At 41.2% G+C, this 19,917-nt stretch overlaps 1 protein-coding gene across 7 annotated transcripts in view; it reads right to left on the bottom strand.

The window, feature by feature from the left end:
- Positions 1 to 19,917, bottom strand: part of ELMO1 (engulfment and cell motility 1) — a 310,115-nt gene that overhangs the window by 213,019 nt on the left and 77,179 nt on the right. For all 7 annotated transcript variants that reach the window (XM_054817203.1, XM_054817196.1, XM_054817197.1 and 4 more), the window contains one exon: positions 10,384 to 10,553. In XM_054817203.1, the coding sequence (XP_054673178.1) occupies positions 10,384 to 10,553 (170 nt within the window). The remainder of the gene's footprint in view (positions 1 to 10,383; positions 10,554 to 19,917) is intronic.

Here is a 19,917-nt window from a genome sequence, read left to right on the forward strand (position 1 = left end):
ACTGTTGTTTCTTCTAGAGGGCTGAGTCTGTGGTAGCAACCAGACAGCTCTGTAAAAAGCTTCCTGGGTGAGTTACCACAGGCATGGTCAAAAACGCTGAAAGCCTTACTGATCTAGACACTGTAATTAGCTCAATACTTTTTTTTTTTTTAAGAAACCATCCCTCAGTTGCACTTGCACAGATGGGAACAAAACCCTGACCGAAACACAAACGTTATGAGGGTAAATTAAATAGTGTTTGTGAAAGTTCAGATACTATAGTCATGAAAGACAAAAACAGACAGCAATTTTTATACAGGGAGAAGTCTCAAAACAAATGCCAACATAATGCAAAATAAACATTAACAACAAGTTACTGGTTTAGACATTTCGCTACCATAATATGTTCCCTGTTTGGCCTCAAAGAAACTTTGTGATACACTTCCAGCTGAATTCCAAGGAGTGGCAAGTTCCCTTTGGACTTCCCCAATCCATACAGACTTAATACTTGCTGAAATGCTGCAGGTTACATCACAAGCAGCTTCCAGAGAAGATCAGCTTAGCAAGGACTTGACTGGATCAACTCCTACCTGTTCCTGTGCAAAAATTCCTGTACAAGGACCAAAGATACCCCAAATCTAAACCCCAGCTAGGGTAACACATAGTACAGTAAGGGCTTGTCTGCACCAGGGAGAACAACTAAAATGTTGTCCCATTGTGGAAGCCGGACTCAGTGGAGTTAACGATGCCAAGAGCCGAAGCAGCCACACTACTTCACTGCAACCAGCGTTTCTGAGCCTGCACTGTTTAAACACATGTTCAGCAGGATAAAATTACCACTGAGGATAAAAGCTTTTCAGGAAGTATCACCCTGGAGAAGGCCATTATTAGCAAAGGTGGAAGATGTTGACAAAAACTTCCTCCTCTACAGATAAACTGACGGGACGATGGATGAACGACCTGCTAGCCACACAAATTGGTATTTGGCTACTGCTTTTCAGGCAAACACAAGGATAGCCCACATTCTGGCCAGGCAGTGTTTAGAAACATGACAAGACAAACAAAGACACAGGAGTACATATGTCTGGTTTCTGTCTGTATCAGGTGTGGCTATCACATATAAATGAAGTCTAGGAAACACTCTGGCCAGGAGGTTGAAATAAATCTGCAAAATCAATATTAAGTTATGCAGCAGCACTCCAACTCCTCACAGCCACCACAACATCCCACAGCCACCACAGTCCAAGAGACAAAAACATCCTGGAAAGTTGCAGAAGTGGAGATTTTAAGCTCCTTTTTTTGCTGGTTTTACTACATTTTTGTCTGGAGTTAAAAACCAAAACACCACCAAAAAAACCCAACACAAATTAGTTCTGCCCAGCTTGGTACTCTAGAAGAACATTTGGAAATATAAATCCACTGCTGGAATTACTCTTTGCATCACATTTGTCCTGGTTCTGGTAAGGACAGAGTTAATTTCACAAAGAGCCAGGACAGGTGAGCCAAGCTGGCCGGGGGCTATTCCATACCATGTGACGTCATGCTCACCATAAAAGGGGGCTGGGCGGGCTGGGGAGGGGGCGACGTGGTTTCGGGATGGGCTGAGCGTCCGGTCGGTGGTCGGATCGGTAAATTGTTCTTTGTTATCACCCATTGTGAATATCTGTTATCAGTACTGTTGTTGGTTGTTCCCCTCTCCCTTGCTGTCCCAGTAACCTGCCCTTACCCCAACCCTCGAGGCTTTGCCGTTGTTTTTCCGTTCTCCTCCCCAGCCCACCGGGGGGAGGGGGGAGCGAGCGGCGCGTGGCACCCAGCTGCCGCCTGGGGCTAAACCACGTCAGGATTTTACAAAAGTGGTTGCCAAACAAAACCCAGTAAAACTGTGTCCTCTCTTCTTCCCCGTTGCTGTCAACAAGGTGTTGATATCACCACTTAGCAGGGGTCATTTAAATGCTAATATTCTTAATCATAGGCTTAAGTAAGAAAAACATCCCTGGAAAAAGGCATTTAAGATGGAGGGAGTGCAAGGAGCAGCAACTCTCCCCTTCTCTCCAAAGATGTGATCTTTGATGGGTCAATCTTCAGATAAGGCTTTCATCTAAAATGTACGGTGTGCACTATGTACATGACATTAAGGATATACAAGAAATTGTGCTTGTGTGTGAGTTGAGAGGGAGGGTGGAATCCAGGCCTGAAGACTGATGGGGAAACCAACCCAAAACAGAGCAAGCAGGAGAAATACAAACCAACAAAAAAAAAAAAATCCACCCACAAAGAAAATCCACCCCACTTTCTTCCTTTATAGGCACCGCACTGAAAGATTGGGCTGCAGCCCTTTCTCATTCTCCTGCTGTTACCATCTCCACACTGGTATAAACGGATAACCTGATTTTATACACTCTTTTGGATTTTTGCCTCATAGACAATACTCACCCTCTCCCGACATTACAGAAGCACTAAGAAATGAAGATTGCGTAAAGCCCCCGTTGGACAAGAATTGATTTTGGCAGCAATGTCAGATTAAGTAATCTATGCTTCCAGGTGAAGCTTCACCGGAATGGCTGAGCCTAACAGCCCAGTGCTGTTAAAAATACAAATTATTTTCCTCCCTCCATCAGCTGGCTTATTTTCTGCTGGATTAGCAAACTGAATTGCATCTCTAAGGAGTCAGATGAGCATTGGAGCTGACCAAGAGAGAGACAGTAGGTACTACACAGCCAGTAGCCAGCAAGGGTGGAAAAGAACTACTTTAGTTAGTGGCAAAGACCTACTACTAGCTTAGCATTGTTCATATCTTCTGAAAATTCATTTTCCACTTATTCAGTGAGTTGTGCTTGCACAACTGTTTTCTGGGGCAACACTGTGAGCTCAATCAAGGAACTGAACTATGTTAAGGAATACTCTATTAAAAGTAGCCTTTATTGTCACTTTTAATAATCCACATCAGTTTTCCAGTTCAGCTTGCTACAAACAGTACCGGCATAACTCCTCAGATGAAGCAGGACAGGAACAAATGGCCATAAGCAAGGGCTGCTTAAGTGTTTTGACAGCACTACTGAAATACTCATCAGACTGGGATGGAAAAAAACATTAGCAGGTATGTGAGCAACTGTCCCAAAAAGTGTGTTAAAGTCGGAATAATTCCAAACCAATCTGTCTTCAGTTTTCCATTGGGCTGGTATACAGTATTATCTCTGTAAGACAAGCCAGGAGCTGGAATTTCACTGAACAATACAATTTGTCCATTTAAAGCATGCACAATTGCTGTCTCAGAGACTTCCAGCTGTACAGCAGCCAACTCTACAACTACACACGTTGAATAGAAGACTCCTCTTAGTTGAGAGTCAAAAAATCATACAAATACACATTTATGTAGAAGCTTATATGAACCCAATCTAGCTACATTTATTATTGCCAATAGGAAGATGACAAAATTTATCAACCACCCCAATTTAAAGCAAGTTTTCCTCTCCAATCTGTGCACTAAGCAATTACAACTCCCTTAAAATTAAAACCAGGCTATCGGCAACCATGTCTGAGCAGCATCCACTAGCATGCTCCTGTGCCACAGCTGTACTACAATAAACCTGCTCAGCACAGCCATATCGATGAAGCAGACCTCTGAAGAACAACCTTCTCGGCAGCAGAAACAATTCTGGTTACTGTCAAGACAGCTAGGCTTAGCATAGTCTCGGGGTTTTTTTGGCAACGACTGCATGTTATTTCAGCCAAATGACAAGTGACAGAGACTGGGATACTGCCAATAAAAAAATACTGAAAATTCTACCTAGGCCTTCCTCTTTTTCCTCCCAGTCATGAGATTATTGTTATTACTGGTGATGACAAAATAAATTTAGATTCTTTTTATTAAATCTTTGATCTTTCAATATGCATGGCTTGTGACTTATATTTTCCTTTTCTTACTTTATAGAGACTATGAGGTGTTTTTTTTCCCTTTTAAGAAAGGCTGAGAGTCTGTCCCAGTCATACGGCTCATTTGATACATCAAGGAAAAAAATACTCACCACATCTTTACCAATCTTCTGCTACAGAAAGACTATCTATACAGCTATAATTTTCTGAAATATTAATTCTGGACTAGACTATGGAATACAGCTCCGAGTGAACTACATTATCTCAGACAAGGTAGCCAGGAGACATGATTGTTTCTTCCAGTTTGGTTCCTGAACACATTTTTCATCAGTATTACGGCAACTGACGGGTCGGGCCCAAAGAGTTATGGTAAACGGGGTTACATCAGGCTGGTGGCCAGTCACTAGTGGGGTTCCCCAGGGCTCCATTTTAGGGCCAGTTCTTTTTAATGTTTTCATAAACGACTTGGATGTAGGACTAGAAGGTGTTGTGAGCAGGTTTGCGGATGACACCAAATTGGGAGGAGCTGTTGATTCCATTGAGGGTGGAGAGGCCTTGCAGAGAGATCTGGACAGATTGGAGAACTGGGCAATCACCAATCGCATGAGGTTTAACAAGGGCAAGTGCCGGATTCTGCACCTGGGAAGGGGCAACCCTGGCTACACATACAGACTGGGCGATGAGATGCTGGAGACCAGCCGTGCTGAAAGGGACTTGGGGGTCTTGGTCGACAGCAGGTTGAACATGAGTCAACAGTGTGCCCAGGCTGCCAGGAAGGCCAACCGTATCCTGGGGTGCATCAAGCACGGCATTGCTAGCCGGTCTAGGGAAGCGATTGTCCCACTCTACACTGCGTTTGTGCAGCCTCACCTCGAGTACTGCGTGCAGTTTTGGGCGCCACAGCACAAAAAGGACATAAAACTATTGGAGAGTGTCCAAAGGAGGGCAACAAAGATAGTGAAGGGTCTAGAGGGGAAGACGTATGAGGAGAAGCTGAAGTCCCTTGGCTTGTTCAGCCTAGAGAAGAGGAGACTGAGGGGAGACCTCATCGCGGCCTACAGCTTCCTCACGAGGGGGAGCGAAGGGACAGGTGCTGCTCTCCTCCTTCTGGTGACCAGTGATAGAACCCGTGGGAACGGCATGAAGCTGCAACAGGGGAGGTCTAGGTTGGATATCAGGAAAAGGTTCTTCACTGAGAGGGTGGTCGGGCACTGGAACAGGCTGCCCAGGGAAGTGGTCACAGCACCGAGCTTGACTGAGTTCAAGAAGCTTCTGGACAACGCTCTCAGTCATATGCTCTGATTCGGCTAGTTCCTGTGAGGAGCCAGGAGTTGGACTCGATGATCCTTATGGGTCCCTTCCAACTTGGGATATCCTATCCTATGAACTAGAAGACTCTAGCATCGCCCTCTTTCTGCCTCATTTTAGTGCACTGCATTCTGGGGGGTAGGGGGGACCAGAAGCAGCACACCCCTAACTTCACTTTTACATTGTCTGTACATTCATCAGATGGACTGCATATTCAACTCCTCTTTACTATGCATGAACTGGGCTTCAGACAAAAAAAAAAATAGGATTCGAACTGCCATGGAAATCTCCTTCTGAAAAGTCTATGAAAAGGAAAATAACTGTGTGCACACATGTACACCCCTCCTTTGGGGACACAGATACACAGAGTCCAAAAAATGACTGGACATCATGGATAATTATAAAATGGAATCAGCATTTACTTGTTCTTCATGACCTAACTTGTCTTGCAGTCTCTGCTATAATTTATAGGTCACCCAAACCATAAAAATAAACATAAAACCAGCTTTTTTTTTTTTTTCAGTTAATAAGAGACTCACAGCATGCTCTGGAAGCAAGAATAAGCCTGAAGGAAAACCAAAGATGAGCCATCTCAATCAACAGGATTGGTATACACGTGGACAGTTTCTAAGACATGTTGCATTTCTGCCGATATAAATATATTCATATTGACAAGATGCACTCTCAGCTTCACTAGGGCCCCATGTACCCTACAATCTGCCTACCACCGACCCCTATGGCTTTGTCCCAGCACATACCATGTCTACAGCTCACATGCTCTAAGCAGCAAACACTCTAGGAGATCTGGCCCAAATTACGGTAACTACACATGGTATTAAAACCACTTTTGAAAACATACCCAAAATAGAAAAAAAACCTCTCTCATTTGTTATTTTTCAAGCTATATTAACAGCAAGGAACTGGAAAGGCTATTCTCTAATGCATTCTAATTTTCATTGATATTCAGGAATATAACATATGGAAAATTAACTAGGAAACACTGTTAGTTCTTCTCAACTTTTTGTATTGCTGCTTCTTTTCATCACCAGAAAATGAAGCAGAGGTAACTAGAAACCCAGGGATTTACATTCTTTTACTCTGGTCACTGTACTTTTATAGTCATCAGCTCCACTGAAATAATGAGTAAGTACCACAATAAATAAAGCCAACTATAAATAAAACATAGGCCCCTTCCTCGGTGAAAGTTATATAAAAAGCTGGAGTCTTGCTTTCCAGAGGCTGCCCACTAAAACTTAATTACACACTCAAATTATAACTTAAGAGCTGCCCCTAACATGAGTTCCACGTGCAAAGAAAACCTCAGAGCAACCTTACACTGAGCATGACGGTACTTTTAATGAACACTGTCTGCCCCTTTGGGGGAAAATAGCGAATAAAGCTTGAATTAACAAAATTCATCAATTTCTAGCACAGCTGCAGTACACCGTGAACAGAGGCACTCGCTCAGCCTGGGCTTACTGATGCAGGGCTGTCCTCAGCTGCATTAACCCACGGGCAGCTGGGAAAGCACAGAGAGGCTCCTTGCAGAGCAGCAGCAGCCACCCCAGGGGGTACGTCCCATGCCCTCTGATCCCCCCAGAGTCTTAGTACCAGTCTCTGGGTTGTGATACCGGAGCAGAGACAGCCACTCTCACGCTATTTCACAACATGCCTGCTCTCAGGTTGTGTCTCAATGACATGCCTATGCCAATGCAGTGGTCTGTTGCCACAAAAAGGGACGTTTTCTGCATCCACTCGTGCTCATTTCCTCTCTTGCTTCTCCGAGTCTCAAACTCAGCAAACTACTCCACAAAACAGGCGTGGATACTTTTCAGCCAAGTTAACAAGCTGGATTGGCTTTGCCAAGCATCCAGACACCAGAACCAACTCCAGGAAGGAAGGAGGACTGGGCTGGAGAGTGGGTGTTAACAGACAAGGACCTGGAGAAGAGGGCAGGGAGCTGAACCACCTCTTAGCAGCACCAAGCCGTCAGGGTTCTCTCAACTGTGTGGCTGAGTCATAGCGTCATTCAAGCAAGGCTGGCTGAAAAAACAGTAACTCAAAGGTGGGCAAGAACTCCACAGTGAAGATAAATTTTAAAGGTATCTTAACCTTCTAAAACAGGGCCATAAAAGAAGTTTCTGCCCTTCCCTGAAACTTCTGTCTGCTCATTCCTCCTCTAATACTGCCCTCCTTTCTAATGCTAATATAATTGTTAACAATTGTAATATAACAATTGTAATATAACAATTGTAATATAACAATATAACAATATAACAATTGTAATATAATTGTTTGGGTAGGTCCACCTACAGATACTGAAATGATTAGAGTTAAAAATACCATTGGGGAAAAGAAAGTGGCAGGTATTGGGGCAGGGAAAAGGAGGGAAAAGACCTTTTTGGTTTGAAGCATTTGGGTGACCTTGTCAGCAGTACAGCCCACAAGGTCACAGAGCTGAGGGTGCACAGCCCAAGGTGGGAGCTAATGGCAAGGAGGCCTTATTAACCCTCTTATTAACGGTACTGCAGAGGGTCCAAGTGAAAACAGGAAGAGAGAACATAAAGAGGACAAGTGACAGACTCCAGTTGCTTTTCCTTCACAGCCTAGGGCCCTCAAACGGCTGGCTGTCCTTGTCCCGCTCTCTCCTCCACATATTACCTTTCTTTGCCTCCTACACACACCCTGTTCACTCACAGGCCATTTTAGGAAGCTGGTTTGTTGTCATAATAAAATCAAAAACCAAACCAAACCAAAAAAATGCTGCTCTGTGGAAGCAGCTTGTCCATTCGCTTAGTGTGCAGAAATAGCACTGAGTGACAGACCCTGAAGTGGGAGAACAGGATCAATAGCTTGAAGTCAGACGAGAAAGGAAAACAGCAGCACCATGGCAGGCTTAGGCTGCTGAGTCCGTGTATATTAGGATTCACTCCTTTTATTAAATCTCAAATTCTGTTAAATATGCACTTATCAATCAGCGATGCACAGTACAAAAGCAGAAGGGAATGTACAGCGTAGCACAGTTGTCCTTGCTTTACAAATCCCTTCACAAAGCCAGACCTGGAAAAACCTGACCTGCAGACTCCCTCAGAAGCTGCGGAACGTCTCGTCTGCTGAACATGAAAAAGACTGCAGCGAGTACTGAGAGTTCATCAACATGTGAAGCTGCTGGAAACTCTTACAGTGTGAGTCTTTGTTCAATGTCCAAACTAGACAGTGTTTCTCACCACAGGCAGAAACACTGATAAATAGATTGGACAGGTAGATTGATCAATGCATCTTTGGTGATACATTACACCAGCTAAAAAGAAAATTCTGAAATCACTCCAAACGCAAGCCACTTAAAAAAAGCATGCAATAGACTCTGCTTATATGTCCAGTCTGCAAGCCTGCTGTGTGGTTTGAAAACTTATACCCTTAGCCAGGAATTACTACTAGGGTGTAATTTGCTGAGCAGTTCTTTCAACAGTGGTGCTGGCTTAAGTAGTTTCCCTCCCAAGTAGTTATTTTTAATCCAGACCAGTCTGCTACAGCTTGGCCCATCCCACAGCTACAAAACAGTAGTACAGACACATCTGAAGGGTGAGGAGGGCACTTGCTTTAGCCTTGATGCAGCTAAAAGAAATGCTTGTAAAAAATGTGAATGTTCCCTGTCTGTTTCAATAGAAAATAAAGTGCTTTAGTTTAAATACCTTCTGCAGTGCAGTAAGTTAAACCATTTAACTTAAATTCATGACAAAATAAACTACAGAGGCAGTGACTTTTAATTTGCTTGTGTTCTGATCTTCATAGGCACATGTGAGCCTGCCCATTCAGTGTATTTTTTAAATAATACGGTATGCAGTGTGTGCATATGTTTACATCAACTTAAGCCTGTCTTTGGTTTTAAATTTAATAACAAATATTATATGAATATAAGACAAGTTGACAAATTTGATAACTAGAAGCATTTTCTTGTATTTTCTTGTAATTTTTTTTTAAGTGGCATAATGTGTCACAGACCACATTGCTGCAAAAAAAATAAAGACCATAACCCCAAAACACCGAAGATGAAACCATGGACTATTGGAAATCCAGTACAGAGCTAGAGCTAGGCAATAGGGATTCAAAGTCCAATAAACCACTGACCACACAACATGCAGGAATCAGTGAGAGTACGCTTTTACATTTCCCAATCTAAGAACTACTGGATTCTAAAAAGTACTTGATTTTTCTGTGGAAAATTCTCAGTATATCTTGCATGGGACCACCAGAGACAATTTGCGTTCCATCATTTCAAAGCCCACTTCACTACTGTTGCTTTACCCTCTAACCCTATTTACTTTGTTGAATCCAAGGGAACGCGAGCATATTTGAGAGGGGATTTGAACTGATTTCAGCAATTGACTTCTGAAGTTTGGTCCACAAGACAGAACTCTCCCAAGGAGTAAGAAAGCCACTTTCAGAGCATTTTCTTTATCTCAGGAAAGGGTGTGGGTATTGTTGATTTCTTCATGCACAGTAGAGGTTGACACTGACTGCAAAGCACTAACACACTCACTTGGAAGCAAAAGCCTCCTTGAAATAGTAACTGTTAGAACATAATTAAATAGTGCAACAATCCAGTTGATACTTTTCTGTAGTACCCTGCACGTGAAGCCAACAGACACTTACTCAGGACATGGTCCTGAATTTCACCAGCAGTGAAAAATTGGTAAGATGTTCTGATAAAGAATAAATATATTTTCAGAGGTCAGCTTTCAATTTCATGTCAAAAAGCCATTGTCATTTGAAAAACCCCAGCCTGAATTAAAACAATAAAAATAGAAATAAAGCAAGCACTGGGTTTTGCTCCACATGTTCTCACTAACATGAAATTTAAAACACAGTTTTCAGATGACATCATTTAAATATCAGCCTTTAAATATACTATCAATGATTTATCTAAACTCCAATGGGTACAGAAGAAACTAGGACCACGGTCTCCCCAAAAGTTTATGACACAGAGGGTACTTGTGACTTCCTACTTTGCTCACCTCCAATCCCCACCGGCCCACTGTTAGGGGAGATTAAAAAAATATTCTCATTGATAATGGATACGCTATCCTAACAGTCCACAACTCTTCAGATATTTTATTCTGTATAATCTTAGCAGTTGTATACAGAAATACTTCAGACACTAGGAGAGCAAGCATGAAAGCACCCCATGTGGGAGCAATGTCAGAGTTTAAGCAGAATACTTACTCTGTGCCGCTTTCAACCATTTGTGTTAGGAGGGAAATGCCATCTAGGTTTATAAATTCTTGGGCAAACGTAACATCCCGTGAGTAGTTGGCTAAGTCTTTCAGTGCTTCTAACTTTGCATCCATACTAGAAGACTGAATCCTCTCATGGAGCTGCTGTGCATTTTGAGCCTAAGAGAGAAACAAAACATACAAAACAAAAATAGCAAAAAAGCTTTCATTACAATAATGAATAAAACATTACCGCAAGCAGGAACAATGGCCATATTTAATATTAATGATACTTAACGCTTGCATGCTCAGAAATGATTAAGTAGCTCACATACAAATTACTTTTGTAAAAGTATATTACTCATGTATTAGTGCATTATTACCTACAATTATTTGGATTGTTGCAGAATCTGAAGCTGAGCAATGGATAGGTATCTCATTGTCTCAGGCAAAATGTAAGCAGTACAAAAGACAGCCTTTGGCTTGAAAAGCTTATGTGTCATATCAATAAAAGTAGAAATGAAAATAAAACAAATTGCATCAGACAATCTCAGTATAATAATGGCAGCACTTTTTTTCCCTGTCAATGCCTACTCAGTTTACACACTTCTCATGACCTTTAACAACAAAGACCATATACCGTCCTAATCAGGTTATATCAGTAGAGACCAACTTCAGGCCGCCTGCTCCTTCCTCCCCCTCTTCCTTTTGTTCACAATCAATTCAAAAATTCACATATTCTCTTACAAGGAGCATAGGAATAACTACTTCCCACATAATACTATGATATTAGCACTCATACGTCTTTATGCAAGTTCAATATCCACACATATTAGGCTATTCTGCCCGTTAATGATTCCAATACTGGATGAGACAGTGAAATCCAAAATGAACACTGATAATAAAAAGGTGAAGGGATATTTAAATAATGCATATTAAATTGTGTCTCTCTTTAACTGTACAAATACTGTAAAATACATTTCACGTTTTCAATTTGATGCTTTCACTTACCTGAACACAATACTCAAAAGTTTCAGTTAATAACTAGTCAGCCAATACTTTTCTTAGAAAAATAATCCTCCTCATGGTATACAGATACTTGTAAAATTCAATTTCCTATAATTCACTTGTTACCTGCACCGAATGAAAGGCAAATGAGAAGCTATGTGTCATTAGGAAACTAAATTAATGGTAAATTCTGCTGAGAGTTATTTTCTGTAAGATTATGCTTATTCTTTCTCAGCTGGAGAAGAAAAATAAAAAAAAAAAGGTTGTGCTGACAGACAATTCCTTTTCTGTTCAAGTAATGAATATACTCTTCTCAGAATCTTGATCTGCAGAGATGACCATCCCTGTGACAGTAGACATTTCTGGTGCAAGTGAACATTTAAACAAGGAATGCAGGAAAGAACACCACCGTGTCATTACAGATACGGCTTCCTATCTTCCTAACTTTGCTTCACAAACATTAATAAATTAAATGTCCCAATATCCTCCAAGATCAACAAGGTTTGTTACTTCCCATTTTTACAAAGTAAAATTAATGCATGGTCTCCAATCAGCTTTTGGCCAGAACCTATGTGGTGAGGAGCGTGTATGGGGAGGAAATATCTTCTAGTTAGTATGACTGTGTTCAACATCTTCAGTTAAGATAGCACTGAAAGAAACAGAGTATCTTTAGTCCTGAGCTTTTCTATGCATTAAGTATTGGGTGATGCAGCCACACCAGTTACATTATCTATAAAAAGGCAGAATCCTGTCATTCAAAAGGTCTTTGTGCCACCCTAATTTACCTACTCCATCAATAGGTTTGAGTTGTAATGGGAAACAATGGCTTATACACTCTCTCTGTAACGGCAACATCTGTCTGAATGCTACTAAAAGAATATTCTCTCAATCTTGAGCAGCTGGTAGGCTAAAACATTTGCCTATGGAAGAAACAAAAATAGATTCCACTAACTTTCATCTTCCAGGATAACCACAGAATACTTCCTCCAACCCTTTCCCTTCATCAGAGTGGGTGAAGGAAGTTTTGCTACAAAAATTCAGAGCAACCACCGTTATTACCTGAACCAGAAGTTCAACAGCCAACTCCTACCTCAACAAACGACCTCTACTGTAGACTCTCCACTACAAGAACTCAGGAAGACTCAGAGATGAAAAGCATCCTCAAAACATTACTCTTTCTCAGAATACATGCAACATCTGAATTGCTGCCCATCTCAGAAAAGAAACACTTCAGAAAATCTTCAATACTGCCATGGCAGGTGCATTCCCCTGACTTTGGAAATGGTTGTTCAAATTTAACCTTAAGCTCATTAAGATCTGTGCACATGCATTCTTCCACCTGCCATGGTTCTGGGAAGTTACCACCCCCACTATTTGCCTACTGAAGCATACGGTTCTTCTACCTGGTTCAGTGTGACTGAGCAACTCTCCAAGCTGCTCAACTAGTAAGCCTGAGTGGGCAGAACTTGGGCAGCAGAGCTGTGGCCAGACAGATGGGGACTGTAATTACCTGTGTAGCACAGTAGCAAGCAAGAAAGAACATGTAAGTAGTGCCGTGAGAACATCCTCCTCCAAACCCCTTCACATCATACCTACACCTGCTGTGTAAACAACACCTCATGTTCGCACACATTAACAACAGGTTATTAATGGCCAAGTTCACCCTTCCTCTTGAGGAGAGATTCCTGCTCCCAGCATAAACATCTGGGGCTGGTGAACTGCTGCGGCATCCCAGCTAGACTTCCCTTGCACATGAATCAATACCAAGCATGGAAAGAGCTAACCCTACCTCTCACCAAAACTGAGACCACCAGTACAGGGACGTGCATTAACAGCTCACCTATGCTGCAGAACAGCAGCATGAGCGGGACCAACCTATTGACAGAGATACCTTAATCCCGTTTCCTCTGAAGTCAGCGAGAGCTTTGAAATTCACCACACAAAATATAATCTTAGATCAGGAGACAGCTTGGTCCCCTCTACAGAGCGCAAAAATCTATAAAGCAATGTCTCTCTGATACAAAAGTGGTTCAGCCCTGTTTTAAGCAAATAAAAGAGAGCTTACTAACACCACAGGCTTTACCTGGCTATGCCAATGCTATGTCCCATCAGCAAAGTTTCTACACAGCTGTACTTGTCTTACATTAAACAAGTTTTGCAAGACACTGCATCCAATAAGTCTTGCTCCTATTATCGGAAGAGCAAAGAACTGATATTGGCAGAGATTATCTTGATTAAAGGAATAAACAAATATTTGTCTCAGCAAGAGTACTGGTACATGTCTCACCGGAAACATGGCCAAAAGTAATGTTGGCTGTTGTCATCACAACTGCCTGATGGGTGAAAATATTGTTTCAGTGAATACCATGCTATTCTCACAAGCCTCCTAGTTCTTGTTGCCATAGCACTCATACGTGCTTATGGAATGTACAGCTCACTTATGACTGCATTAAAAAAAATGAAACCCAGATGAAATATGCCCCAAGTGCTTACCAGGGAGCTATTTTAATGATTTACAATCCATCAGTGGATGGACAGAGAGCACAGCTCATTAAAGCAACAGTAGAGCTAGCTGCCATGTCTCTGTTCTTATTGAAATACCATTCAGGTAAGAATAAATAAATATATAAAATCTGCCCAACTGAGAACCGTTATGAGGGAATTAACAGAAACACGGCTGTTCAAGTAAATGAAAGACAGCATTAACTGCTCTCCTGGTTAAAAAGGAAGGAAGACAGGAATCTTGCAAAATGTGTGCTGTTGAAGCCCCAGCATTTCAAAAGGCTGTCAAGAGGCATAAGCTGCATGTCTAGTCTTAAATGACTTGCTCCAAGGACAGCCAGAAAGGTTACCCTTAGGGAGTAGCAGTGCTTAAAAGGAGCTGCTTGATGAGATTGTCAGCTTAAAAAGAAAACTAATGACCTAAATCCAAGATGTGACTCTGTTAGAGACTCAAATAGCCATTTGGAGGTTAGGAAACCCAAGATCATCCTAACAAGGGATTCTACTGATCAAATTATCATTTCTTTGCCACCGAATTCTTTGTGCAAACTTTGAAAGCAACTTATTATCCAGGCGCACACAGGGTTTCTGTACAGAATACAAAATACAGTGAGCCAGGGCAGGAGGGAGAACACAGATTTCAAATGCAACCACTGTCAAATACTAATGTGCTATAGAGGAAAGTTGGACCAGTGATTTAAATTGCTGTTTTGCCATTATGTGATCAGTTTTCTTCTTTATCCTTTAGAAAAAGCAAATAAAATACGAGCATTTTGGTCTTCCCTGTAGGTAAGTTAGTCACATTATTCAACTTTCTGCTAGAAAAAGGGCATACAATCAGTAACTACCAAATACGGTTTTGTACTAACCAAACAGGTGCATTTCTGTGATTTAATTTAAATCACTCAGTGTTGAAACACCATGGTAGTTTAAGCTGCTGCCTTTTCCTGGTTTGTTACTGCCACTTCACCTACAACTGCATATGTGTCAGAAAGCAATGGAGGAGCAGATACGTTACATAATCACCATTACACACAAACCAGATTCAACAGACCCAGCAAGGCTGACTAGCATCTGATGCCAGGTAAGTAATGAGATTACATTTTAATTAGTAAAGATGTTAATTGCTAACATTTTTACATGAATACTCAAACACAATTTCTACACCTAAAGCTCTGTACAAATGTAATACACAGAGCAGTCCTATGCTATCACTATACACAATTAAGGGGGCAGAAAGGCAGGAACAGGGAAATGGTCATGTCTAGAGTCGCATACTAAATCAGTGATAACAGCATTACAGATGCATAGCCATATGTATTATGTAAATACGCCTAAAAAGTTTATGCAATCAGTAGCCGCTTATGAATGTTTGAAGAGCAATTTTTCCTCTTGCTGCATTTGAAACAATCTTTTTTGCTTACTATTCAAAATATGCCTTTGGAAACATGAAAACATGAGATTAAACCTTTAGCTATAAAAAGGCAACAATCCCATCCCACTTCCTAAATCTTCCTCTTGTACTATGAGCAGACAAATATAAAAGTGGCTTATTGAATTCCATGCTCAGTGCTCCTGGTATTGGGTGCAATAATAAGTAATTCACCATTACAGGATAAACATAATCACAATCATAGGCTGGACCTGCAAATATTTATGCATTTACTGAACTTCAAGAACATTAAGTCAGCTGAGCACATATTAAAGCAACTGTAGATCAAAGATTATAGATCAGATCCCCAAACTTTCACTCAAAGATAGAGGATTCAGATGTGTAAGCAGAAATAGGTTAAAAAACCCTCTGCACTTCCTTGTCTGTGTAGATCACATATAAATAAAAAACCATGTTGCTCACATCTGTAAAAGCATTCAGGGAAAACACTATGATGACTATTCATGAACACCCCTATTTACATGATTGCTCATGCTAGAAATGCTAATACAGCTTCCTACAAACAACTTACAGGTTTGAGACCTCAACCAATCTCCAACCAGGGGGTCAAAGAAAAACGTGCACAAAAGCAAATGTTCAGGCACCATAAATACCACATTAGAATAAATAACACCCATTAACTCAACTTTTAAGCCATATAGCTCATGAGCAAGTCATATTTTTAAGTGCCCCAGAGGCTACTTTCAAATAAACAGTGAGTGCTCAATTAATCAGTTCTGTTTGAAAATGATTAAATAAAACAAAGAGGGCAGTTCCTTCAGTTTAATTTTCCAGTATTTTAGCATCCTTTCAAAATGATTAGTCATTTGAACAAGGATTTGAAGGATCCAATCAAAGGAATCCTGCAATTGCATGCACTAAAAGGTTGGACCCTGCTTGCTGCATTGCAGGACACAACTGTCCTTCCGGAATAGTCTCACACTTTGGAGCAATTACAGCTCATTTATACACCTACCCACCATCTACTGGAATATGGGTATCACAAAATAGACAATAGCAATCTGGCATTTCAACTGCCACATATGTTCAAATACAAAGAAATGTTGCATAAGAAATTTCTGATGAGTCCCTTCAGAAATGCAAATGGACAAAGAGGGAAAACAGGTCACGGAAAACTGCAAAAAACACACAACAGCACAAAGAATTGTTAAGAAAGATGATAGGAGAGGATAAAAATAAATAAGAAAGATGATATAGGAACAAAGATAATATGAGAGAAATTCAATCTGTACTCAAGTTACCTAGGAAACAGAGTGTCTGTGTGGTGAGTGGTTTATAGAGGAAAAAAATAGCATTGTTTAGAAAAAACAGCCTTTCAGAGAATCGCACAAACTTAGCAAACAGACCTACGGAAACAAAGAGGCAGTTCGAATTCCCACCGGGCCTAATGACTGCCGTTTGCAAAGTTTTAACTCAAAGAAGTTTAAAATAGACACGTTGTAAATCTCTGAAGGCAGGCATTTATAATGGATTTAGCAGCACACCATAACTGCAGTTTTGCCTTTGCAATATTAGCAATGATTTTCAGAAGAAGATCCCTATATACGCACACAAAATAACGTAAATCTGAGATTAAAGGAGAGACAGTATTTATCATTCAGATTTGGGGAGTTAGATTTCCAATCCTAATTTTAAAAAGCCACCCCAAAAATGCTGGTTTACTACTTTTAGATAAAACTACCTTTTGCCCTCCCTCCTTTCAACCTTTAATCGTATCTGCTCTGGGTACATAAGCAATACACAATTTAAGCCTAATGACAACAGAACTCGAAAAGATGGTATCTCATCCTTCTCACTCAATTTTCAATGACTCACAGCCTGCAACTGTGAATGGGCACAGCCAGACTACTGGCTGTCACGGTAATAAGTTGCATGAAAATTAAGAACTAGAAAAGCATTTTAAGCTCATGCAGCCTTCAGAACTGGTCAAAATGATTCCTCTCAACTCTTCAAGGAAAAAAGTTTCCTCAAAAGGCTTTTGAAGTTCAGGACAGATTTTTTTTTTTTCCTCCCCCCCCCCCCAATAGCCAGGAAGTAGGCAACTCAGGCCTCTGGACACATCCCAGACACTGCGTAATCTGTATGTGGCTCCTCTCAATCGTCCTCTCCTCCTTTTCTAATTCCTCCACCTCTTCAAAAAGCATTTTTGGTATGATTTTATTTTTCTGGTGGAAGGAGGAGATACTTTCAGCTTTATACTGATGCAGGATAGATAAAAGAGGGGGAAAATTTTTTAGAATCTTAATATTTTCACAGGATGACAAAAACATTTCCCACCCAGCTCTAGCAGCTAGGAAAGCATCCTTCCCATTTTGCAGGAGTATATCATGCAGTCTGTTCTCCACATTATCTCCTCTAACTACTGTTACTCTCATATAGAATATCAGAGGAAAAATGGAAACAGATGGCCTGTTAGCTTTTCAGGGTAAATGACAAGCATTGTGTGGGTCACCAGTCTAAAAACCACAGCTTGGAAGCCTTTAATCTATCTATCTATTTTAGGTACCTCTACGATGACCACTTAGACAATACCTTAAAAGCAAAGATAGTATTGTAGGGTGGGAACAGGCAGAACTTCATTTTATATCTATTTTAAGAATACAAATACCCCCTAATCTGACAAAAACCAATCCAGTCCTTCGAAACCTCCTTCTAAGCCACCTCCCTAATTCTGGGAAAAAGTTAACAAAAACTTTTTAAAAACATCAGAAAATTTGAAAATAAGCACTGGTTCAAGGATAAATGTAAATACTGAAGACTAGAAAGTAGACTGGCCTTCTATCTTATAACAGGATGGCTGAATCACTCCTAACTGCAGGCCAGTGCCAGAGTGGTCCACAACTTGGTAGGTAAGGACCCTTGTCTTGGTTGGCTGACCCTAAGGCAAATCACCAAAGAAACAGAACAAGCAGAAGAGTGTCTTATACAAAGCCCCACCTTCCTGCCCATAGGTATTATCAGAAAGCGTTATAAATCCAAAATTTGTCTTTTGTGTTCTTAGGTCACATTTCCAACTGCACAAGTTATCATCAAGACAGACAGACAGCCATTTCCACAGACCAGTCGCAGTACAGCCTCTCTTCAGTTTTGTATGGTGCAACTGGTTGTGGATTTTGAGACAGGGAAGGATTCTATGAGTCGTCCCATGCTGTCACTCCACGCTGTGGTTACACAAAAGAATGATGCAGTGTGCTTGGACCACATTGGCTCTTGATGAACCACAGATGTTGTTTTGATTTCATGAGATCACAAGTCTGGGCAGTAGATAGCCCTATTTCAGTGTAGTGGATATTTGTTCTTAAGAAGTCCCAAAGGTTAGGAGAAGCTGGTGCTGGGGCCATCTGTTTCTGAGTAAGTTCCACCAAACAGGGTTTACTCTACCAGCAAGTGGTTTCCCCGTGTACAAGGCTGTTCTGATAACATATGGCAAGACAGTCTAGAGTCACATAGACTCTAACAGAGGCTTGGTCTTAAAATGCTGTTTATTCTTATGACTGTAAAGCTCTGTATATAACGATCACTGAAAAAGATGATGAAGGATGATGGAAATCCCTTGTCTTTGCCCAGCTGGCTGCTGCTTAGAAGTGCTGTCTGTTAAGAAGATTAATACACTCCTGTAGATTAATATTGCAGTCACTTATTAAAAAACTTAAGGCATGTATATGCTTCCATATTGACTTCTTCAATTTCCACTTATACTGTACAAACCTGCGTACAAATTCAGACACCTCCCAAGTCCCATATAGGCCATCATCAGGTTAAGCAGGCTGGGGAGGAGTGGAAACACACATGATGCTTGGAGAACCTGGGAAGTTAGCAACAACATACACTTCTCTGTTTCTTTACTCTGAGCCTAGTCCCTGCTAGCTGAAAAGTGATCCATCCAAAAACGTATCAATAATATCTGTGTGACTTCTAGATAGAAGTTTTCTCATTTTATGGCAGTAAATGACCCCACTCTTAACAGGTTCAACAGAGGCCAAAACCACCACAGTTCCATCTTGCCTGTTCAAATGAGCTGCAGTACAGGGTGGCAGAATTTGGCCATAAGAATGTTTTGAATCTGCAGAAGCTAGAACACCGCCACGAAGAGGTAAACCATTTTAATGGCACACTACATTTGTCAGCAAGGAAATGGGATTGCTGCTGCCTTAGACATACATCTTCTGGGACTAATAGTGGCTTTCAGGACGTGGCAACAGTACTGCTCAACTCAGCAGGAAAACAGGCCATTACAAGGCAACCAGCAACTCTGCTGTGCTTCTTGAGGAGCTGGCAAGGAAGTGGTGTTGGGGAAAAAAAAAAAAAAGAAAAAAAAACCCCAAAACAGTAAAATCTCAACATTACAGTCACTGCTCAATAAAAACCCAGACAGCAGGAAAGCTCTGACCTGAGCTGCCCAGCAGAGCTCTCCATGATTCAACTCCCAGCCTTTTCTCTTGGCTCTGAGCTCTGGGGCAGAAAAGGAGCACTTGAGTGAGGCTGCAATGCCAACAAGGAAGCAGAGGTATCTTAGACATGAAAGCTGTTCTCAGTGGGAGAGAAGTGAGAGACAAAAAACACCCAGTTGTGCCAACCCTA

This window comes from Grus americana, chromosome 2, assembly GCF_028858705.1.
Source record: "Grus americana isolate bGruAme1 chromosome 2, bGruAme1.mat, whole genome shotgun sequence".
NCBI classification, from domain to species: Eukaryota; Metazoa; Chordata; class Aves; order Gruiformes; family Gruidae; genus Grus; species Grus americana.